The sequence below is a fragment of the Watersipora subatra genome, chromosome 3 (assembly GCF_963576615.1).
Source record: "Watersipora subatra chromosome 3, tzWatSuba1.1, whole genome shotgun sequence".
Lineage (NCBI taxonomy): Eukaryota > Metazoa > Bryozoa > Gymnolaemata > Cheilostomatida > Watersiporidae > Watersipora > Watersipora subatra.
In genome coordinates, this window is record NC_088710.1 from 15,230,445 (window position 1) to 15,250,034 (window position 19,590).

The following is a 19,590-nucleotide window of genomic DNA, read 5'->3' on the forward strand; positions in this document are numbered from 1 at the left end:
TTGCAGTTTTAGGTGATGTGACTGACAAGACGTTTTAATAAGATTAAAATTGGCAAAATTGATCTCGAGTAAAACACTCAGAAGAAAAAATGTCTTCTGAGCGTTTTAACCGCAATTAGGTTTTGCCAATTTTAATCTGAAAAAGTTCTGGCAGTCACATCACCTAAAACAACACACAAATCTCAAGTGTATAAAAATATCTATACTTTCTGATAAATACTTTAAAACTCTACATCAGATGCCCTTTAACCTACAACAAACAACCTATACTTTAGTTTTATATATACATGTAGTTTGTATATGTATCAACTGATAAATACATTCACTTGTGACTGTGCTCTGATAACTTGAACACTCTGATAACTCGACCACTTTCGCTCGGTCCCGTGAAGTTTGAGTTATCCATGTTTCACTGTATATAGTAGTGTATAGTATATATAAGTATATAGTAGTGTATAGTATATATAAGTATATAGTAGTGTATAGTATATATAAGTATATAGTAGTATATAGTATATGTAAGTATATAATATATAATTATAAAGTAGTATATCAATAGTATATAAGTATATAGTAGTGTAAAGTATATAATAATATATAAGTATATAGTAGTATATATAAGTATATAAGCGTATAGTAGTATATAAGTATATAAGTATATAGTAGTATATCAATAGTAAGTATTAGCAAATCAAACATGAAAAGATATGAAGCACTTTTGAAGCCTGAATATTTAGTTTTTGGTGTGGCTAAGATACATGCATGATGAGTTTTATTTAACCATATAGAGGCATTCATTCACTTTAATAAATATTAATCAATATTTGACAACAAGTCAAGTTTATCAAGTCACCACTTTGTACTCAATTTATTGACTCTCTAGTAGTATCTTCTTAGCTTGTATTGTATCGAATTTTGAATTTGTAAGTTTGTAAGTTTGAGCGCTTGTGAGTTTGTAAGTTTTAAGTTTGGCCAACAGTGATACAATACGACTGTGTAATCAAAGGGTTATCCTTCTTATTTTGAAGTTCGATGAAATGAAAAAGAGAATGATTCTTAAAATAGTAATGAATAGTTCATTGTGGTATATTGACAATCCATTCATCAGACTCTTACTAAAATTTGCCTAAAGTGTTCATCAAACATTCTGTAAACGGGGTGCGGTTTTGTCTATCTTTCTGTAATGTTCTGAGCAGAGATAACTACTACTAGAACTGGCTGTACTAACATCGCATTGCAAAAACAGTATAGTTAAACAATACTAGTCAGTGCATACTGCATAGATGACATGAATTATATAGGATTTTGTCTTATTCGTTCACATTACTGAAGGGAGAGATAGAGTGACTCCTTCTTTTTTATGAAAAACAAACTGTCTATTTGCAGCCATATGCTCTGATGATACCTGTCCATATTTTGGACAAAAATGTCATGTAAATAACAAGAAGCCGGAGTGTAAATGTAGCTGCCAGGAGCCTGAATGTCTGATGGAGGGTAGTGTATGCGCAAGTGACGGCAGCTCCCATGCCTCATATCGACACTTTATGCTATGGAAGTGCACAACTCAGCGGCTTGATGTCGTTAAATTGTACTCAGGAGATTGTCAAGGTAAAGTATATTTGAGGTCAAGTTATATGAAAGGACAAGATTGTACGTTATCATCACATATCTAACCAGAATCAGTCATAATAGAATATGTGGCTATTTGTAGGTCTAATGCAAGAGAGTTTAATTGTTGTCTGACAGTTGACATCTGAAGATAGACATTATATGATTGCATTAAACAATAAATGTAACAGTAATAACAGTGCATTGAAAAATGTTGTTTTGGTTATAACCAATCAATCATCAATCATTCATCAATAATTCAACATACCTTTTATGTTTTTATCATGCAAGTAAAAGACAATAATATTTCACATCCGCAAATGTTGCAAATTGAAAGTTTTTTGCTCGTTTGAACATTAAAAGATGTGTTTTGATAAAAACCAGTTGATATCAAGATTTTAATTAGAAAAAAACAATGCATTATCTAACAGTATCAATAAGATTGTGTAAAGAATTGTGTAACCTAATTGTGACTAAAATTAGATCTCACTTTTTACTCGTGTGAATTAACCAGTAATAAATGTAAGCTTTGAGGCACTTCTTTCTGTGTCTGCTTTCTGCAATAAGTAGCAATATTTCTATTCTCACCGTCATACCCCAAGTCTTGAGCTAGTGGAACTTGTTAAAACAAGACAATATTTGAACTACAGCAACAAGTCATCATCTGATAGGTTTGGGTATGACTTGTTTTTTATAATCTCAGTGTCAATAATATTTTTTGCTCCGCAAGCTATCTATAAGCACACAGCACTAACATGTAGTTCCTTCGAACCCCAATAACATATTGTTATAGCGCAAGAGCTATTAAAGAGCTACACTTGTGTCACTTTTTTCTTTGCCAAAACAATTACTAAGTTTTCATACAGCGGTTGTTTAGTGACACCTGGGTGCGCTAGTGCCACAGTGCGCAGCTGAGCCAACAAGCAGATCATGTTTCTATAGTAGAGTGATAGTTGTACGATGCCTTACACCAAGGCTGTACCTTTAATAAATCAAAAACTAAACAAACCATGGATGATCAGAAGAAAAAACTGCTATTTATTATGGCGTTATTCGTTATGCACATGACACTAGTTAATCAAAGGCTTTTGTTACCACTGCGTCAAGTGCGAGGCTATTGACGCAGGTACATGTAGGTCGTTTTTTTAAGGCACAGAAATGGGACATCGCATGGATGTTTGGCTTCCAAATAGCGACACTAAATCACGACTTGATGAATGCGACACGACTGCTTACATAATGGCATTGTACTGCTATTTGGGGATGTGTCACTAGCCTATTGCTGTATGGAAACCTACATGTAAATACATGTACTTATTTTGCACGTTTGAAGCATAAAGCTTTGCTCCGTTCTTTACACCATTATGGTATTTTCTGTTAGTCGACTGTGATATGGTGGTCTGCATTGAGCCAAAGAATTGCACAATCAGTGAAAATGGACCTGTGTGCATCTGCCCCGAATGCACAGAATCGGATAGAAACACAGGCACAGTCTGCAGCACTCTCTCCAATACATACAGCTCCCTATGCGCTCTCAAGGAGCAAGCATGTGCAGATCAGCGGATAGAAACCTACAGAAGTGATGGCCCTTGTAAAGAAGGTCTTTATTTATCCCTTCCTTTTATCCAAGCCATTTTACAAAGCTGTAACAAGAGTTGTAGCCCCAAATTGTTGAACCATTTATAATATAGTATATTATAATTTATAATATATTATATTATAAATAATAATTATAATATAATATATTATAATTATTATAATATAATATATTATAAAAAACTATATTATAGTTTTTTTGTTGGTTAGAATTACCTCATCTCATATTGCTCAAGTTTGGTTAGTTTTGTAAGTTATCCAATTGATGTTGCCTGCCCCAAATTGAGTTGTAGCCCCAAATTGTTGAACCATTTATAATATAGTATATTATAATTTATAATATATTATATTATAAATAATAATTATAATATAATATATTATAATTATTATAATATAATATATTATAAAAAACTATATTATAGTTTTTTTGTTGGTTAGAATTACCTCATCTCATATTGCTCAAGTTTGGTTAGTTTTGTAAGTTATCCAATTGATGTTGCCTGGTGCATTTCAGCGAAGAACTTTGCAACAGTCGGTTCAGGACACTTTTGCAAATACGTTCACTATTTTATGGTTACAATTAGTGTGAGAGTAGGTAGAGTTGTAGATGATTAAGTCAGCATTATAAAGGCAAAATGAGAATTAAAAAAGTCAAATGCTAGCATTTAAGTAAACTTTACATGAATTATGATTTTTAATTAGTGTAACTAAGGTTGTGTGAATTCATGTAGTATGCTTTGGCTAAGCCCAGTTGCACCAAGGAAACATTTCTTTAGCTTAAAATCATCAACTCCAACAGTGCTTAGTTTAAAACTGTTTACTGCCGCAATATTTTGGTATTCACCTCGGCCTAAATGCTTGTAGACGCTGTCTTTACGAAGTGGTCATCTTATACTGACTGTACAGTCACATGTGGCTCTGGAACACAGTCTAGAAGCAGAGCTGTGCTTTTCAACTCTACTATAGTGAGTGCTGGGGCCCCTGTTACAAAAGAAACCAGAAGTTGTGAGCTGAACCCTTGTCCATCTGGTGAGTTTGTGTGCAGATCGAAATCATCTTATGACAAGGTGACAAAAACTGGTACAATTAACAGGTAGTGCATTTACTAACATATCTACCAGTATATATATGCTAGTATGTATATACATGTACTAGCATATATATGCTAGTACGTATATAGTAGTCTATATATGCTAGTATGTATATACTAGTATATATATATATGCTAGTACGTATATACTAGTATATATATGCTAGTACGTATATAGTAGTATATATATGCTAGTATGTATATACTAGTATATATATATGCTAGTATGTATATACTAGTACGTATATTCTAGTATATATTGTACATGTATATGCTAGTACGTATATATTCGTACATATATGCTAGTGCGTATATACTAGTGTATATATGCTAATGCGTTTATCCTAGTATATCAGTATATCTATAAATATAAATATACGTACCTAAATATACTAGTACGTATATTTATATTTCTATACTAGTATATATCTCTACGTATATATACATGTACTAGTATGGCTAAATATACTAGTATATTTATCCATACTAGTATATATACGCATATACTAGTATGGAAATATAAATATACGTACTAGTATATACGTATATATATACTACTAGTGTATATACACTAGTAGTATATATACGTGTATACTAGTACGGATATATTTATTTGTAATTACTGATAAATGTACCAGTTCTTGTCTCTTAGACCCATCTTCACATAGGAGCGTAACAACATTCTAGCGTTTACATACATATGCGTAAACGCTAGTAGATCTATATGCACTATATATATACTAACATATACGTATATGAACTAGTGTTTACGTATATGTACTAAAGTATATGTACTAAAGTATGCGCATATGTTATAGCACAGGGGTGAGCAAAGTTTTTTCGGAAAGAGCTAAATTTCAAAGTTGCAAGATTTTTGGGAGCCGCATAATATGTGTATCTTATATATTCTTATATCTTATAAGTATAACATTTCATACTGATAATACAAGTTTGGTAGTGATATTGTAATTAAAATTGTTTATTAGAATACTTTTACAATGACATTGAATAATGTCGAAGTGAGCCTAAAGAGCTTTGTATAACTTAAAGTTTAGTGAGATACATCGAATTGTTTATGGCTGCTCACTATCTCTTGGCAATCTGGCTCTCTGCCGCAGGATGGTATTCTTAGGAGCTGACGCAAGTGATTTTGGGTCAAAGTGGATCTCAACTGGCTCTTGATATTATTCATGTATGAAAATGCTAACTCACATATATATGTAGCAGCAAACACAGCGTACAACCATCTTCCTAGTTGAGCAAGCTGTGGATATTCAGCCTTTGTTGAAGCTTTCAAGTAGAAGCCCTCCTCAATTTCATCTATAGCTGTACCTTTGAGGTTACACAACTCCAATTGCAGAGATGAGACATTAAAACTTTTCAATTGCAACTGAGTAACCCACTTTCTATTTGGCTTTGCCTTCTGAGGTGCTTTTATGAGTTGCATGATGTGTTTCAAAGATTGAAACTGACTAAATCGATTGTTAAACTCTTGTTGCAGCTTTTCTACAAAGTGAGTGTACTCAGCTGTACAAGACGCCATTTCATCATCGTCATCTAAAAATGCTTTTAGAGTAGGAAAGTGAAGCATATCACCATGCAAAGCTACCAGAAACAACTCCAACTTATGGGAGAAGGCTTGAACAGCTGGTAGTGTATTAATGATAGTTTTGTTCTTCCCTTGAAGCTTGATGTTCAGATCATTCAAATGGCCACAGATGTCAACAAAGAAGGCGAGGTCACTCAAATCTTTAGAAGAGCTCATCATCTCTTGAAACTGTCTTGCATTCAGGCGTGTGCATGTATTTAGAAATGAGGTTAGCTCCTGATGAATACTCCACAACCTTGACAGAACATTTTCCTTAACCATGTAATGTGACTGTATGTTAGTAAATCATCACAAGTGGCATCGCTTTCTTTGAGAAACTTCCTTAAGTTTCTGTGTCTGAGAGCTGATTGACTTCTGAGGATGTTGATGATTCTCATAGCCTTACACATTAGTTGTTGAAAGTGATCATTTAGTTTTCCGTATAAAACAGTTTCGTGGATGATGAAATGGAATGCTAGTATAATTGATGGCATATCCTTCTTCAATCTAGCTATGACACCTTGATCTCTTCCAACCATGGCTGGTGCGCCATCTGTGGTTACAGATATGCATTTGTGGAGAAGTATCTTCATATTATCAAGTTCCTTAACGGGGGTATCATAGGTAGCCTGGCCAGTGGTTTCTCCTTCTAATCCAACAAAAGTAAGAAGCTCCTCTTTCATTTCTTCACCATCAAAGAATCGCCAACACAGGGTATAGGACTAAAGCATAATACTATGCTTTATAAAAAAACATTCTGATGCTTTATAAAGAAGCATGTAGTATAAATGTGTGGGTTAGTCACTTTGAAACAAATATCATAAAATAAGTACAACATTTTCTACTTGGAGTTGTGTTCTCTCTTTAATGCTTTTTAAAATGCACTTGTATGACTTCAGCTTGCAAATGCATGGTGAAAATGATTAGAGTTGTTAGTGTACACACAGTAGCCTGCATACCTTACAAAGACTGCTAGTTGAGCTACATCCATTATATCAGTAGATTCATCAATGGCGATTGAAAAGTAATCCGCCTGGTTTATATGGGTTAGCAAAGTCATTCTGAGATGATCATTAATGCTTTCAATTCTACCAGTGGAAGTTTTCTGAAAAAGTGGTATTGCCTTGACTTTACCAATCACATCATGCTTATCTGGAAAAAGTGTTTCCATAGTCTCAACTATGCATTCTTTTACAATCTCAGCATGAGAATAGGAAAGCATTGCTTTTGCTAGAATCTTTGAGACTCGTAGAGAACCTTCTGTAGCGCGTTTATCAGCAGCTGTGAAAAAAACTAGCATATTTTCTGAAGAAGTTAGTGATTTTTGAAGTTTATCTAGCTTTTGATGTCTAGCTAAAGATCCCAGTAGAAGTGTTGCAGTAAACTTTCTGTGCTTCATCTCATGATGCCATTTGATGTTCGTCTTCTTGTTAGCGGAGATCGTTTCCTGGCACAATAGGCATTGCGGTTTGCCATGCCTAAAAATGAATGCATATTCCAGGGTCCACTCTTCTTGGAATTCTCTTGTAGATTTGTTTCTATTTCGTTTACTTTGTGAGCCTCCTATTGTAACTCTGGAAATTGTTTGTTTTGTTGAAGATGCCATTGCTACCCCCACTGCATTAATTGGCCTAATGCAAATGCCGTGTTCAACTAAAACACAGTGTATTATGTAAGCCAGCATTATGAAATTATGATGAAATGACTTCCTGATGAACCTAGCTGGAGCATTCTATTTTTGGCCTCATTAGGTCAGCAAAGAATGTTATTACATCAGAAAAGCTACATGTGCATGATGTCATGAATTATGACTCATAATGCATATGTAGTCTATATATATAACACAGTAATAGTGCACTTTTAAATAAGCCTAATATGTCACAATGCATGTAGTTTTGTAGTATATTATAAGGATATTTTTATATACATGTACCTCAAAAGAATTTGAATTTTCACAGAGTTGAAAGAGCCGCAACAAAATTTGCAAAGAGCCGCATGCAACTCTAGAGCCGCACTTTGCCCAGCCCTGTTATAGCGTATACTTTAGTACATATACCTATACGTATATGTACTATCATACACGTATATGTAATAGCGTATATAGGTATATGTATTAAAGTATATACGCATATGTACTGGAGTATATATGTATATGTACTAGAGTATATATGTACTAGATTATATATGTATATGTACTAGAGTATATATGTATATGTACTAGAGTGTATATGTACTAGAGTATATATGCATATGTACTGGAGTATATATGTATATGTACTAGAGTATATATGTATATGTACTAGAGTATATATGCATATGTACTAGAGTATATATGCATATGTACTAGAGTATATATGTATATGTACTAGACTATATATGCATATGTACTAGAGTATATATGTATATGTACTAGAGTATATATGCATATGTACTAGAGTATATATGTATATGTACTAGAGTATATATGTATGTGTACTAGAGTATATATGTATATGTATTAGAGTGTATATGTATATGTATTAGAGTGTATATGTATATGTATTCGATTATATATGTATATGTATTAGAGTATATATGTATGTGTACTAGAGTATATATGTATATGTACTAGATTATATATGTATATGTATTAGAGTATATATGTATGTGTACTAGAGTATATATGTATATGAACTAGAGTATACATGTATATGTACTGGAGTATATATGTATATGTTCTAGAGTATATATGTATATGTACTAGAGTATATATGTATATGTACTAGATTATATATGTATGTGTACTAGAGTATATATGTATATGTACTGGAGTATATATGCATATGTACTAGAGTATATATGCATATGTACTAGAGTGTATAATATACTACATAGAGTATACCCAAGTATACTCTATACGTTTAGATAAAAGCAGCCTTCAAAAGAGATGTGTACTTACTTTCTACTTGCTCACAGAAACATGCAAGGATTACATTTGTGAGCGGCCAGGGGCTGTGTGCGATGAAGACAATGGGCAGGTGCACTGCAAGTGTCCGAAGGATTGTAATAAGGCTCCAGAAGAGAAAGTATGTGGACAGCTGATGGGTCGGGCTGCACGAACATATCGAAACCTGTGCAACCTTATGCATATATCTTGTGAAAATGATCTGCCGTATGAAGTCCTATCAACTGGGCCATGTGAGGGTGAGCACTTGTTGGATAAAAATCATCTTTGGGATTGTCAACCACATCTAGTAAAACCTGTCTGTGTCGCTGCTCAAACTGCGAATGTGAAAAATTGATATTTTTTATGGCGACTGCGTCGAGAAAGAATAACACAATTTTAAAAAGTGGCTATAGCTGTATTAAGAGAAGTTGCCCACATGTTACCGTCGCAAAGAAGGGCCTACATTATCCTCTCCACTTACTTATATACTGACTGGCTTTACTACTTAATCTTCTGGCTTTATCAACTTATATGTACTTAGATGTTAATGTAGCCTTAGCCCTGCAAATCCCATCATGCAACTGCTTTTGCTAAAAAACTGCTTAACGAAAACTGTTGTAACTGAAACTAGAGTTGTAACAAAATACAAAAGATTAATTTGTTTTAAAAAATAAAGCCCAATTATTTTTGCAGAAATACAAAATAAAGTTGGTATTTTGTTGCACAAACTTGGCAATAACTCTTTAATAATTTACTCTACAATCACTAGAAGCTTACGCTTAGCTACTTTTTCAGATATTCCTTCGTGTCACCCAATCCCAACCTTCAGCAAAGTGTCTCTGGGGCCATGTAAAAGCAGATACCACGTAGCGCAACACAAGTGTCAAGGCACCTGTGGAGTTGAAACAGGAAAATGCTGCAGAGCCGCTGCTAATGAGACATTCGCTGTTACTCTACTATGTGAAGATGGGTCTAACAGACAAGAACAGGTACATTGATCAATAATTACAAATAAATAGAATAAAATACAATTGTATTACATTACAGAACGCATTTTCTAGCAATAAATTGTAAAACCATGAGACTGTCTAGCCACGGGCACCGGTAGCTGATATCAAAAAAATTTGCCATTCCTCATCATTGTAGGCATGTAACACAATATAAAATATTCTAGCTTATTTTTTGTTTCATGTAATATTTTGTGTAAGGGTATATAAAGATATTAAATTTACTGCCTTTTTAAAAACACAACAACTGTGCATGGCAAGATAGTCGTGAAGTAGTTGTGACTTTTCGGGTTGAGAAAGGTTACATTACCACTGGACTAATAGGAGTGGTGAGAGTGCATGCCATTTTATATCTCCCAGCTCATACAATCTATTTTGTATTATAACTTGTATAATAAGTTGAGTAGGAGAAGACAATAATCTTCAGCCATTCAACTCTAAAGATATCCAAATAATTCAAGCACTATTATGCAATCACATAAATAAGCCTAGAACACCAAATCATCAACCATTTACAATTGGCTAATAACTGATGGGTTTGATATAATTAGATAATCCAATCATAATTTCTGTTACAAACATGGTAGATCAGGCCTCTACACTCTTTATACGTTCAGTCGTAATTGAGCTTGAAATTAGGATATCAAGGCAATGATTTAGTTATTACTAGCAAAGGCTTTTTCTCACTTGTTCATTAGTTTTGCTAGAGTCATGCTAGGTGATTACGATATAAAACATACTAGTAATGTACCTTTAAATACATTTGTTCAGATCAATAGATAAATGTGATGTTCTGGTGCACATGAAAGGTTTCCAGAATAACAAAGGGTCATCTTGTTTGTCAGTGACTGCAGTTAGCTTTATAAGGTGTTTTACCTGAAATATTTTGTTACTATATTGCGACATCAACGTTTATATTATTTATTGCAGATAATGACAACAAAGACTTGCGGATGCTTCTCAATGGAAGGAGAAGAATAGACAGACATTTTTATAATATACCAGTACTGGTACCCAGTGTTTGCCCAGGATATGAATGTAGCTAAAGTCATATATTAAGATAATATATTTCAATGATAAAATTTGAAAAAAACCAATTATAGAAAATCTTTGAAAAAAATTACAAGTTATAGGTAAGACCAAAACAAAAATTTCACTCAGTGATTAAAACTCAGTCACAAAAAAAATTATCTTGTATTAAGGTCAAAATACTTTATAAACAAATTTGTTTGAATTATTGTTCTCATTTTTGAATTTTTAATCGTATCGTGGCGAATTTGAATAAAAAATAAAATTCAAAGATTAGGCCCGACGAGGCTTGGGTTTTTTTCATATTTAATCAGATAGCCCAAAGCCTTGCGTGTAAATCCTCAATCTAAAATCCTTTCACAACAACCATGCAAGATTATAATATATATACAATATGGTTTGGTTATTTGCAGCAGTTTCTTCACAACTATGATATTCCTTTAGCTGTACAATAACGAAGACGTAACACGTCTTGCGATGGGTACTAGCCGGTTCTTGTTTCTGACTGTGCCAGTTCTTTGACAACAAGGTAATAGAACTTGACATCGTCTGAAGTGATTGGGCAAGCATAAAGTGGAATCAACCTCTACTGGAGTATCAATATATCGTTGACTCTAGCCTTTAATTTTATCTGTCAGCATAAGGCAAAGCGTTATGGCAGCGCTGCCACCAGCATGTCGCCAGCTGTACATAATTTTAATATTCCTGACACGTGAATGCTTAAGGCTAGCTGTTACAGTGACACCGATAGAGCAGTTGTGTTTGATTCCCACTAACCGTGCTTTTCATGCTAAACAAACATTTCATAATATACTTCTATTGTCAAAAGAAAAAATGTTATTTGGTCATGTCAGGACATTCACATGAGCATATATTTTATTGTTAGCAAGGATGTGATGGATTTGTATTATATAATACATTAAAATGGTGTGTCAAGCTTGAAGTTGTTATACTTATTTCTTCATGAATAGCTCGAGTGCTTGTCACATTTGTGAACAACAACTTCCAAAAAGGATTGAAAGTGGTTGTACACTAATCTCATATATTAGGAGACCAGGCCAGTGTAGTTTATGGAATGCCTCATTTGAATTATTAGAGTTCTTGTTATACATGAATTCAAATTTTTGCTTTTTAAATTCATTTTACTACTAAAGCTATCAATAAAATTTTGTTCATTTGATCTGTTGTAACTTATTATTAATTTATGTTTTGCTAATAGGGCCTATGTTGATATTTTGCAGAAAACTTCAACATTGCAAAATGGCCAAGGTTTGTTTTGGACATACAAAAATAGATTATTTGAAATTAATCATGTTAATATATATTTGTAACATTGTCTTATTTTAAACACTAAAATTTTTAACAGCTTGTCCTAAAAGTATTATTTTTATTTTCTGTGGAGTGACTGAAAAATAAATATATAATTTATAATGGTTGATCTGCAAAGGAAAATACAGAAAATCTGTCTTAAATTATAAAATACAAAAACTCGATAACTTTCATTAATCAACAAGTTTTCCGAATTTGACTGGCTTTTACACCAGAAAGCCTATAAAAGTTTAAATTCCAAAGGATTAAAAAATTTAAAGGGAACTTGCCGAACACCTTACACAAGGATTTTAGTTAAAATGTTTAAAAACTGTTTAGAAAAATAATTTAGACTAACCTTATTTCAAAATGCAAAGCATTTGCATTGTTGGCATAATGTTAATCTGGTGGCTAAATTCTACCTGAATGTAGCCTATGGCATAGTGTGTGATAATTATTATGAAGCTGGCTGGTATACATTAGTTATAGATGCAAGTGATTCCTTAAAGAGTGCTAACATCAATTGTAAAGCTTAACATGTTTATGTGGCAGCAATAACAAGTTAATGTATTTAGAATTTAGTAATTTAGAAAATTGAGCAAGTAACTTACCAAATGCAATGTATTGAGAGTTGTCTTCACGATAAATTTTGATTGCATCGGTACTACGGGAATCCCACTAAATTTTCGGGATTACCCAGAAGGCCAGTGATATCGTCTGCCGTTTTTTTAAAAAGAAGAATAGCGCTCATGATATACGGTGCCAAATATGGTTTTTACAATAAGAATCCACAACAACGATATGAAAAGGTTTGCATTTTTGCCAAAATATATTCATATAAAAGTTCTTTCATTAAACAGCTATTAGAACCGTTGTATTCTGTAAATGTTGTCTAATTAAATTGGATAATTAAAGGTCTGGTCTAGTTACTCTTTAATTCCATAACTAACATTTATTATAATGACTAAGTGTATATTTTATTGTCTTTGCCGTGGCACACCTTTTAAACTTGCGCTTCTACATTTAGATCACTGCAATGAGATGAGAACGCTAGAACGTATTTCAGGGAGCCTGAATTTCATTCTGGGTTATCGATCTTGCTCATTTCTAGCACAGGTGTCCTTTAGCGGGGATATTGCCGAAGCCGAAACCGGGCCGTAGTCTACACACACAAAAAACAACATTTTGTTTTATTGTGTGTGTAGACTACGGCCCGGTCTCGGCTTCGGCAATATCCCCGCTAAAGGACACCTGTGATTTCTAGATTATTCTGGTCATTGAAGAAAAGCTATTTGTTACTGAAAATATTCACTATACTGATTTCTTGAAAGCTAAGGTCAAACAGCAAATATAAAAAAATAGTTTAAACATTTGAGCTTCGAAATGCTCAAGTGTAACCAATAGATGCTATTTTTTCAAATTATATACTACAATTTAGTTTACTAGCTGTGGCACTTTGTGGAAAATATGTGTAAAATTGCCCACATCTAACCGCATCGAAGCAGGTGCCTGTGCACCTAGTCCTGAAGAACCAGCATCAGCAGGCGCTGGTGTCGGGCCCTCTTGGCCCTCGGGGGGAGGACCAGTGCCGCCTTACTTGACGTCAATACCCTCAGGTACAGCCGCCAACTAAATTAGCTACTCAGCTTCAAAAGCCCTGAACACGGCCGAAATAGCCCGTTAGCAATATAACAAGGATATTGCTGTGCAGCACCAAGCTGCCATGATGACACACCAACCTCCCCTTTGCCACCAGCCTTCACCACCACGGCAATACACGCCCACAACAGAATGCTGCCACCGATCTCACGGCAGTCCCTATTGCCACCCGTAGGCAAACCAAATCAGCAGCCTCACTGCTACCCAATGGACTCTCAAGTCCGATCTCTACAAGGCAAATTGCTTGTCAGTAGAAGCATGGCAATACAGATGATCAGCTCACTTGCTCTCCACTGAGCCTTCTGCCTAGCATCTGTTTAACGCCTGCTTATATAGCAAGACCTATTAGTCCCCTGGCTTTTCCTTGCTTTAAGCTGGATTTTTTCGTGAAAAGCCGGCTTTTCAATAACCCTAGCTTCCCAAGATAGCCAACCCTTGCATTACTGGCTAATCACTGAAAAGCCTCAGATATTTACATAATATCCCACATATGCCATAAGTAAAATGCACACAACACGTAAAAGTGCAGATGCGGAGGGAATACACTCACTAATGATAAAACATTGTGAAAATCAATTCTCCATATTACTATACATCTTATTCAACAAAATGTTTACAAATACAAAAATGGCCCTGGTCAAATGGTAACAATGTCATTTTTATTGAAAAAAACATGCAAAAAATCATACACACAAACTTCTTCATTTATACCTATAAGAATCAGCTCATATGTATATAGTTATTGATAGTTATTGAAAGTCGTCTAAGAGATTGGTAAAAAAATAATACGCTAGCCTATACACAACATGGCTTTCAAAAGAATGACATTACTTCAATGTAATTGACCTAAATGATAACTATTATAACTATAAATTACAAATATCCTAGGCATATTCCTCGACTTACAAAAATGGTTTGACAGTATATGGCATAAGGGTATTGTAAGGCATTGGTTATATTGGCATTAAGGTATATAAAAAATGTCATATTGGACTCCCTGTTCTATCTCCCCTACTGTTTATAATATGTACCCGGGATATGCAAGACAGCATATTTTGCTAGAGAGCTATAGAGCGGTCTATAGCTGCAATTCGCAGATGATAATAGTATCATAACACAGACACAGAATGACGCTCTTCTAGAGAGTTGTGAAGAAAGTTGTGATAAAATTACACTATAAATGAGGAAACAGAGGATTCAGTCGAACTGCTCTAAAGCTGACTTGCTCAACTTCTATGGAATACAAAACAGTGTGGATATCAATGGAGAAATAGAGCCTTGTACTAGTAAAACAAAAGTTTTTGGTCTCGCTGTAGATAAGTCTCTCACAATCAAAGCTATTTCTAGAAAATGGAACCTAATTAAGCTAACACTAACAGCTGGCCTCAGTCAACACTTTACTAGAAAAATATTTGTAGCAGTGATACTACCCAGTGCATGTACTCACCAATTCATATGGAATAAAGATCACTCTCTGAAGACGTATCAATGCATTAAGCAAATTCTATGCAGTCCATTTAACCTACCAGAAGAGTCATTACAACTTATAACTAATATAGCTCCTCAGGAAATAATCTTCCCGTTGCAAAGGTTATCAGTCATGAAGCAAATGGTTATTTTTTAACACCTGCCTACCCTACAAAATTATTTATAAGTGATCTAAATAAGCTAATGAACAGACATCGCATAATAGATGATCTAACAAAAGAAAGTTTTAAAACATCTTTTCTTAGAAGTTTTAAAAACACTGAATAGGAGAGAAATTAGAGGCTTTTTCTAAAGACGCACAACGGTTCTGATGGTCTTTTATATTTATTATCACCTGACCGCTCTATTAAAAACAGAATCAATATGCATGCAAGCCCAAAGCACATGGGATTAATAGTATCTATGCTCACTAGACCCTGTAACCTGGGTATCTACAAATATCGACAGGGCATGACATACTCTCCGACGTGTTTATGTCTGTCAGAAGATGAATCTGTAGATCATCATGTATTTCATTGCAAAAATAGGAGTTACTCAGGAAGAGAATTGATCTTTTAGTAGAAAAAAATGAGCTTAAAAAAATTTGGCTATTCTCCAAAAGACGCTCAACATAACAATTTCAGTAGAACACTGACAAATGTTCAGGGTGTTCATGGTGGCCACCCGAGAATCCTGTGGCAACCGCCTTATAAGGAAAAAAGTTTTAATATATCTTGGACAATCATTTAAATACTCAAGTCATACGTACCGTGAAACCTGTATTTGAATGCCACCTTTGTTTGAACACCACTTCTATTTGACCGCCAGTATTCGACATTCTTGATCTTTACGAACCCATAATAGCAAATGATCAGTACAGGGTTGTCCACAAAACCGTACTAATAATGACTCAAAAACATCAATAACAATTAATTCGTTTGTTGCTTCTATTCGTATCGAAGGCTGTTTTCAAATTCAAAGTTTTTACAGTTTCTTTGTTTAAACTTTGAATGTAACACCATAGAAATAATTAATAATGGTATCAGGCTCGTAGCAGTTTCTCATTTTAACGCGATCTTGATACTGCGATGTATGTGGAAAAGTTTTGCGCATTCAGAATGGAATCTGAGCTACTACTTATTTTGAGGCTGAAACTCTGAGGCTATTTTGATTATTTTGATTGGTTTGTTTTATTCATGCGAGAAGTGTATAATTGTATTCCGAACTATATCGTGTACAAATTTTGCTCTGCTAAAAAAATTGTTTGGACGCTAATATCGACTAGCTTAGCTGTGCAGAAAAGGAGTTGAGATCAAAAAACACTGTGGAGGGTATTGAACAGCCAGAAGAATATGGAGTGGTTCTAAACAAAAGCAACAATAAGAATGCAATTATTGTAGCTGAGCAAACGATGCTAATATTTTGGTTTAAAAATATTAATTTTGGTTTTAAAATGTTAATTTTTGTTTCTGAATGTATTATAAATATGGTTTGTTTATGTCACTTGTCCTTGAAAATATATTTCTAGCATATGATAGATTATTATTACATATAATTTATAATTTTGCAGGTTTTTAGCATATTGTTTGATAGCATCATTGCGGTAATATGAACTCGACTTACATTGGTAAGCCTGTAACTCCTCCTCTATTGCACTTAAAAAGCCAGTTTTGGCTGCAAACTGTAGCAAACATATCAATGAGTGCAATGAGTTTTTATGCAAAGTGCTATTCGCCGAAATCCTTCCCTCAACGCCTAAAAGTGATATGATGTTCTCTCCCCCTCTCTCACTTCAGCATTCGTAGTGTTTTGTGAATACTTAATAATGAATGGTTGAAATGAAAATTAGTGAACACTTGAAAAGTAAGCAAGAGTGAAATTTATTGTACATTTTAGCATTTAGTATGATATTTACTTCAAATTTTAATTCATACATATATAATTTTAAATCGTTAGCCATAGTTCCTAAGATTAATAACGAGGCTAAAGGAAGGAGTGAGAATCATGACCATAATCATAAGCAGATCATAACCACTGAATACACTATAGTTACTAAGGTTAATATACTACTTAGTTACTAATTTTTAATATGTACAATACGTATTAAAGCTTTTGGTGTTTTTTTATCAGCGGGTGTTTGCATTTTATGATTACTACAAGTTTCTATACCACTCTATGTGATATTTTTACTCTACGATGCCAGCACTGGAATGAATTAATGTTGTATGGTGAGGGTTCACTGTACTTTTATAATTTGTCCATCTTTCTGTCTGACTTTTTTCAGATGCATGTGTCTTACTATGAACTTTGGTGCAGTAAAGAAAACCAACCTTGTGACATTGTGTAATTGTAATTTGAGATGTCAGTGCTGCTCTGATATATATTTTTGCGACAAAAAGCTGCCCACTTATTACAGTCTAAAGAAAAACAATCAAATCAATCAAAGTTATGTAATTGGTACAATTATTTAGCGTAAAACTGAAATGCATTGATAACTGCGCAACAGGCCTCTGAAATTTGCAACTCGGAATTCTTACGCTAACAAATTTGTCTTTTATATTAATTGAATTTTGTGATTGAATGAGTGTGGATTCCCAGCTGCTGTTGGCAGTCAGTCGGTGAGCTAATTATACACTCTAAGTATATCTATGCAAGCTGTTATCATCATTGGTTCATTCAAAAATAGCCTGAGATCTCAGAAATGACATTAGTGCATATCATCACACCATTTGGCAACAAAAGCACCAAATTTTACTAGTTCACGGGTATATGCCAGTATATAGCCAGTTTATCAGTTCAGTAGAATCACATATGCTTGCATCACCATGAAAGCATGATGAAGTTGTGGGTAACACCTCTTTTATTCGCTTTGGCTATACCAATTTTAGGTTGGTATCATTAACTTCTCTAATAATTGTATTACATTCAGTGTATAATTTTATTATTGTCCTTAAAAATATTTTCAAAACATTGAATCAACAAAAATTTGTTTGCTTAGCCCATTTAGCAATTACATATCGACAACAAAGCTTCTTGTGTTATAAATATTAGTTTGGTGTCACGAGCTAAATGAAATAACTAAAATTTTTTGGAGCTACAGCAAATACTTCAGCGAAATTTATTAATAATATATCTGCTATTTTATAGAGTGAAATATCTAAAACAAGCGGTTCTCTATTTGTAACTTGTGATATTCATGATGCTGTTTTACGTTATACCTATTTTTAGCCCAAGCGCAAGGAGCTAAATATCTGGGATGCTATATTGACAGTCAAACAAGAGACCTGAAGGATTCGTTTACTACACTTGATGATAATTCTGTTGATGCCTGCGCTACAAACTGTGTCGAAAAAGGTAAGACTGCTTTCACAAGCTACTGTTGATTTTTGATTAATTGACTATTTAGGAATGGTGTGTGGCTCGAGTGGTTGTTTGACTGTGCTGAAAATTCCAGTATATAAGATTAACTATCATTTTAAAGTTACATTTATTTATAACAATATAATCACGATATTTTGTTTTTAGCACTGATTTTAATGTTAGGCAAACAAAAAATTAGTTTTGGAGAGGGCAATGCTAGTGGTGCAAGCTCCATCTGTGACATAAGGAAGTCATTTGGTCGGCAAAATATAGACATTTTAATTACGATGTTAATACCGATGAATAGCCAATTAATAGCCATTATACATTTTCATCATCTACTCGCTGTGCTTACCCAACACATCAGATAATTATTGTGCAAGGTCTAAACAGGTTCCACAAATAAAGAAAAAGTCTGTGTCATATTCACTCGTCTCACAGTAATTTTCGAACAATGGTTATAGAATAACACTAATCGGTTTGTCCATGTCATCATGTAAAGTGCCTAGCAAAGAATTCACTTCAAATTGTAAATTTAAAAAATAAAATTGTCTGTAAGAATCAGCCATTTTTGGAAGTCCACATGTTTAAAACCTACTAGCTGTCCAACCCAGCGTTGCCCGGGTATTAAAAACAGTCTTTGGACAGAAAATTGATTTGTATTTGACATATAACAACATTTACCATTCTAACTAACCATTCTATACTAACTTTCAAACTACATATCATGAGAGAAGTGTTTTGTGTAGTTGAAATAAATTAGGAGAGAAAATAAAACATCTGTAAAGGTTTTCAAACTTTTTCAAACAACTACAGCTTTCAAGCTTTCAAACTTCATATCATGAGAAAAAGGTTTTGTACAGGACTGCTGATTTAAAAATAAATAAAACAGCTGTAAAGGTTTTCAAACCAATGTAAATTTAAAATTTTATAACTTTCAGTGACCTATATC

General features: G+C 33.8%; 1 protein-coding gene across 1 annotated transcript in view; it reads left to right on the plus strand.

Moving 5' to 3' along the window:
* The first annotated feature begins 14,991 nt into the window (after positions 1–14,991).
* LOC137390373 (uncharacterized) overlaps positions 14,992–19,590 on the plus strand; it is a 28,107-nt gene continuing 23,508 nt past the window's right edge. The window contains exons 1-2 of the mRNA XM_068076706.1: positions 14,992–15,091; positions 18,507–18,632. Coding sequence (XP_067932807.1) covers positions 14,992–15,091; positions 18,507–18,632 — 226 coding nt within the window. The remainder of the gene's footprint in view (positions 15,092–18,506; positions 18,633–19,590) is intronic.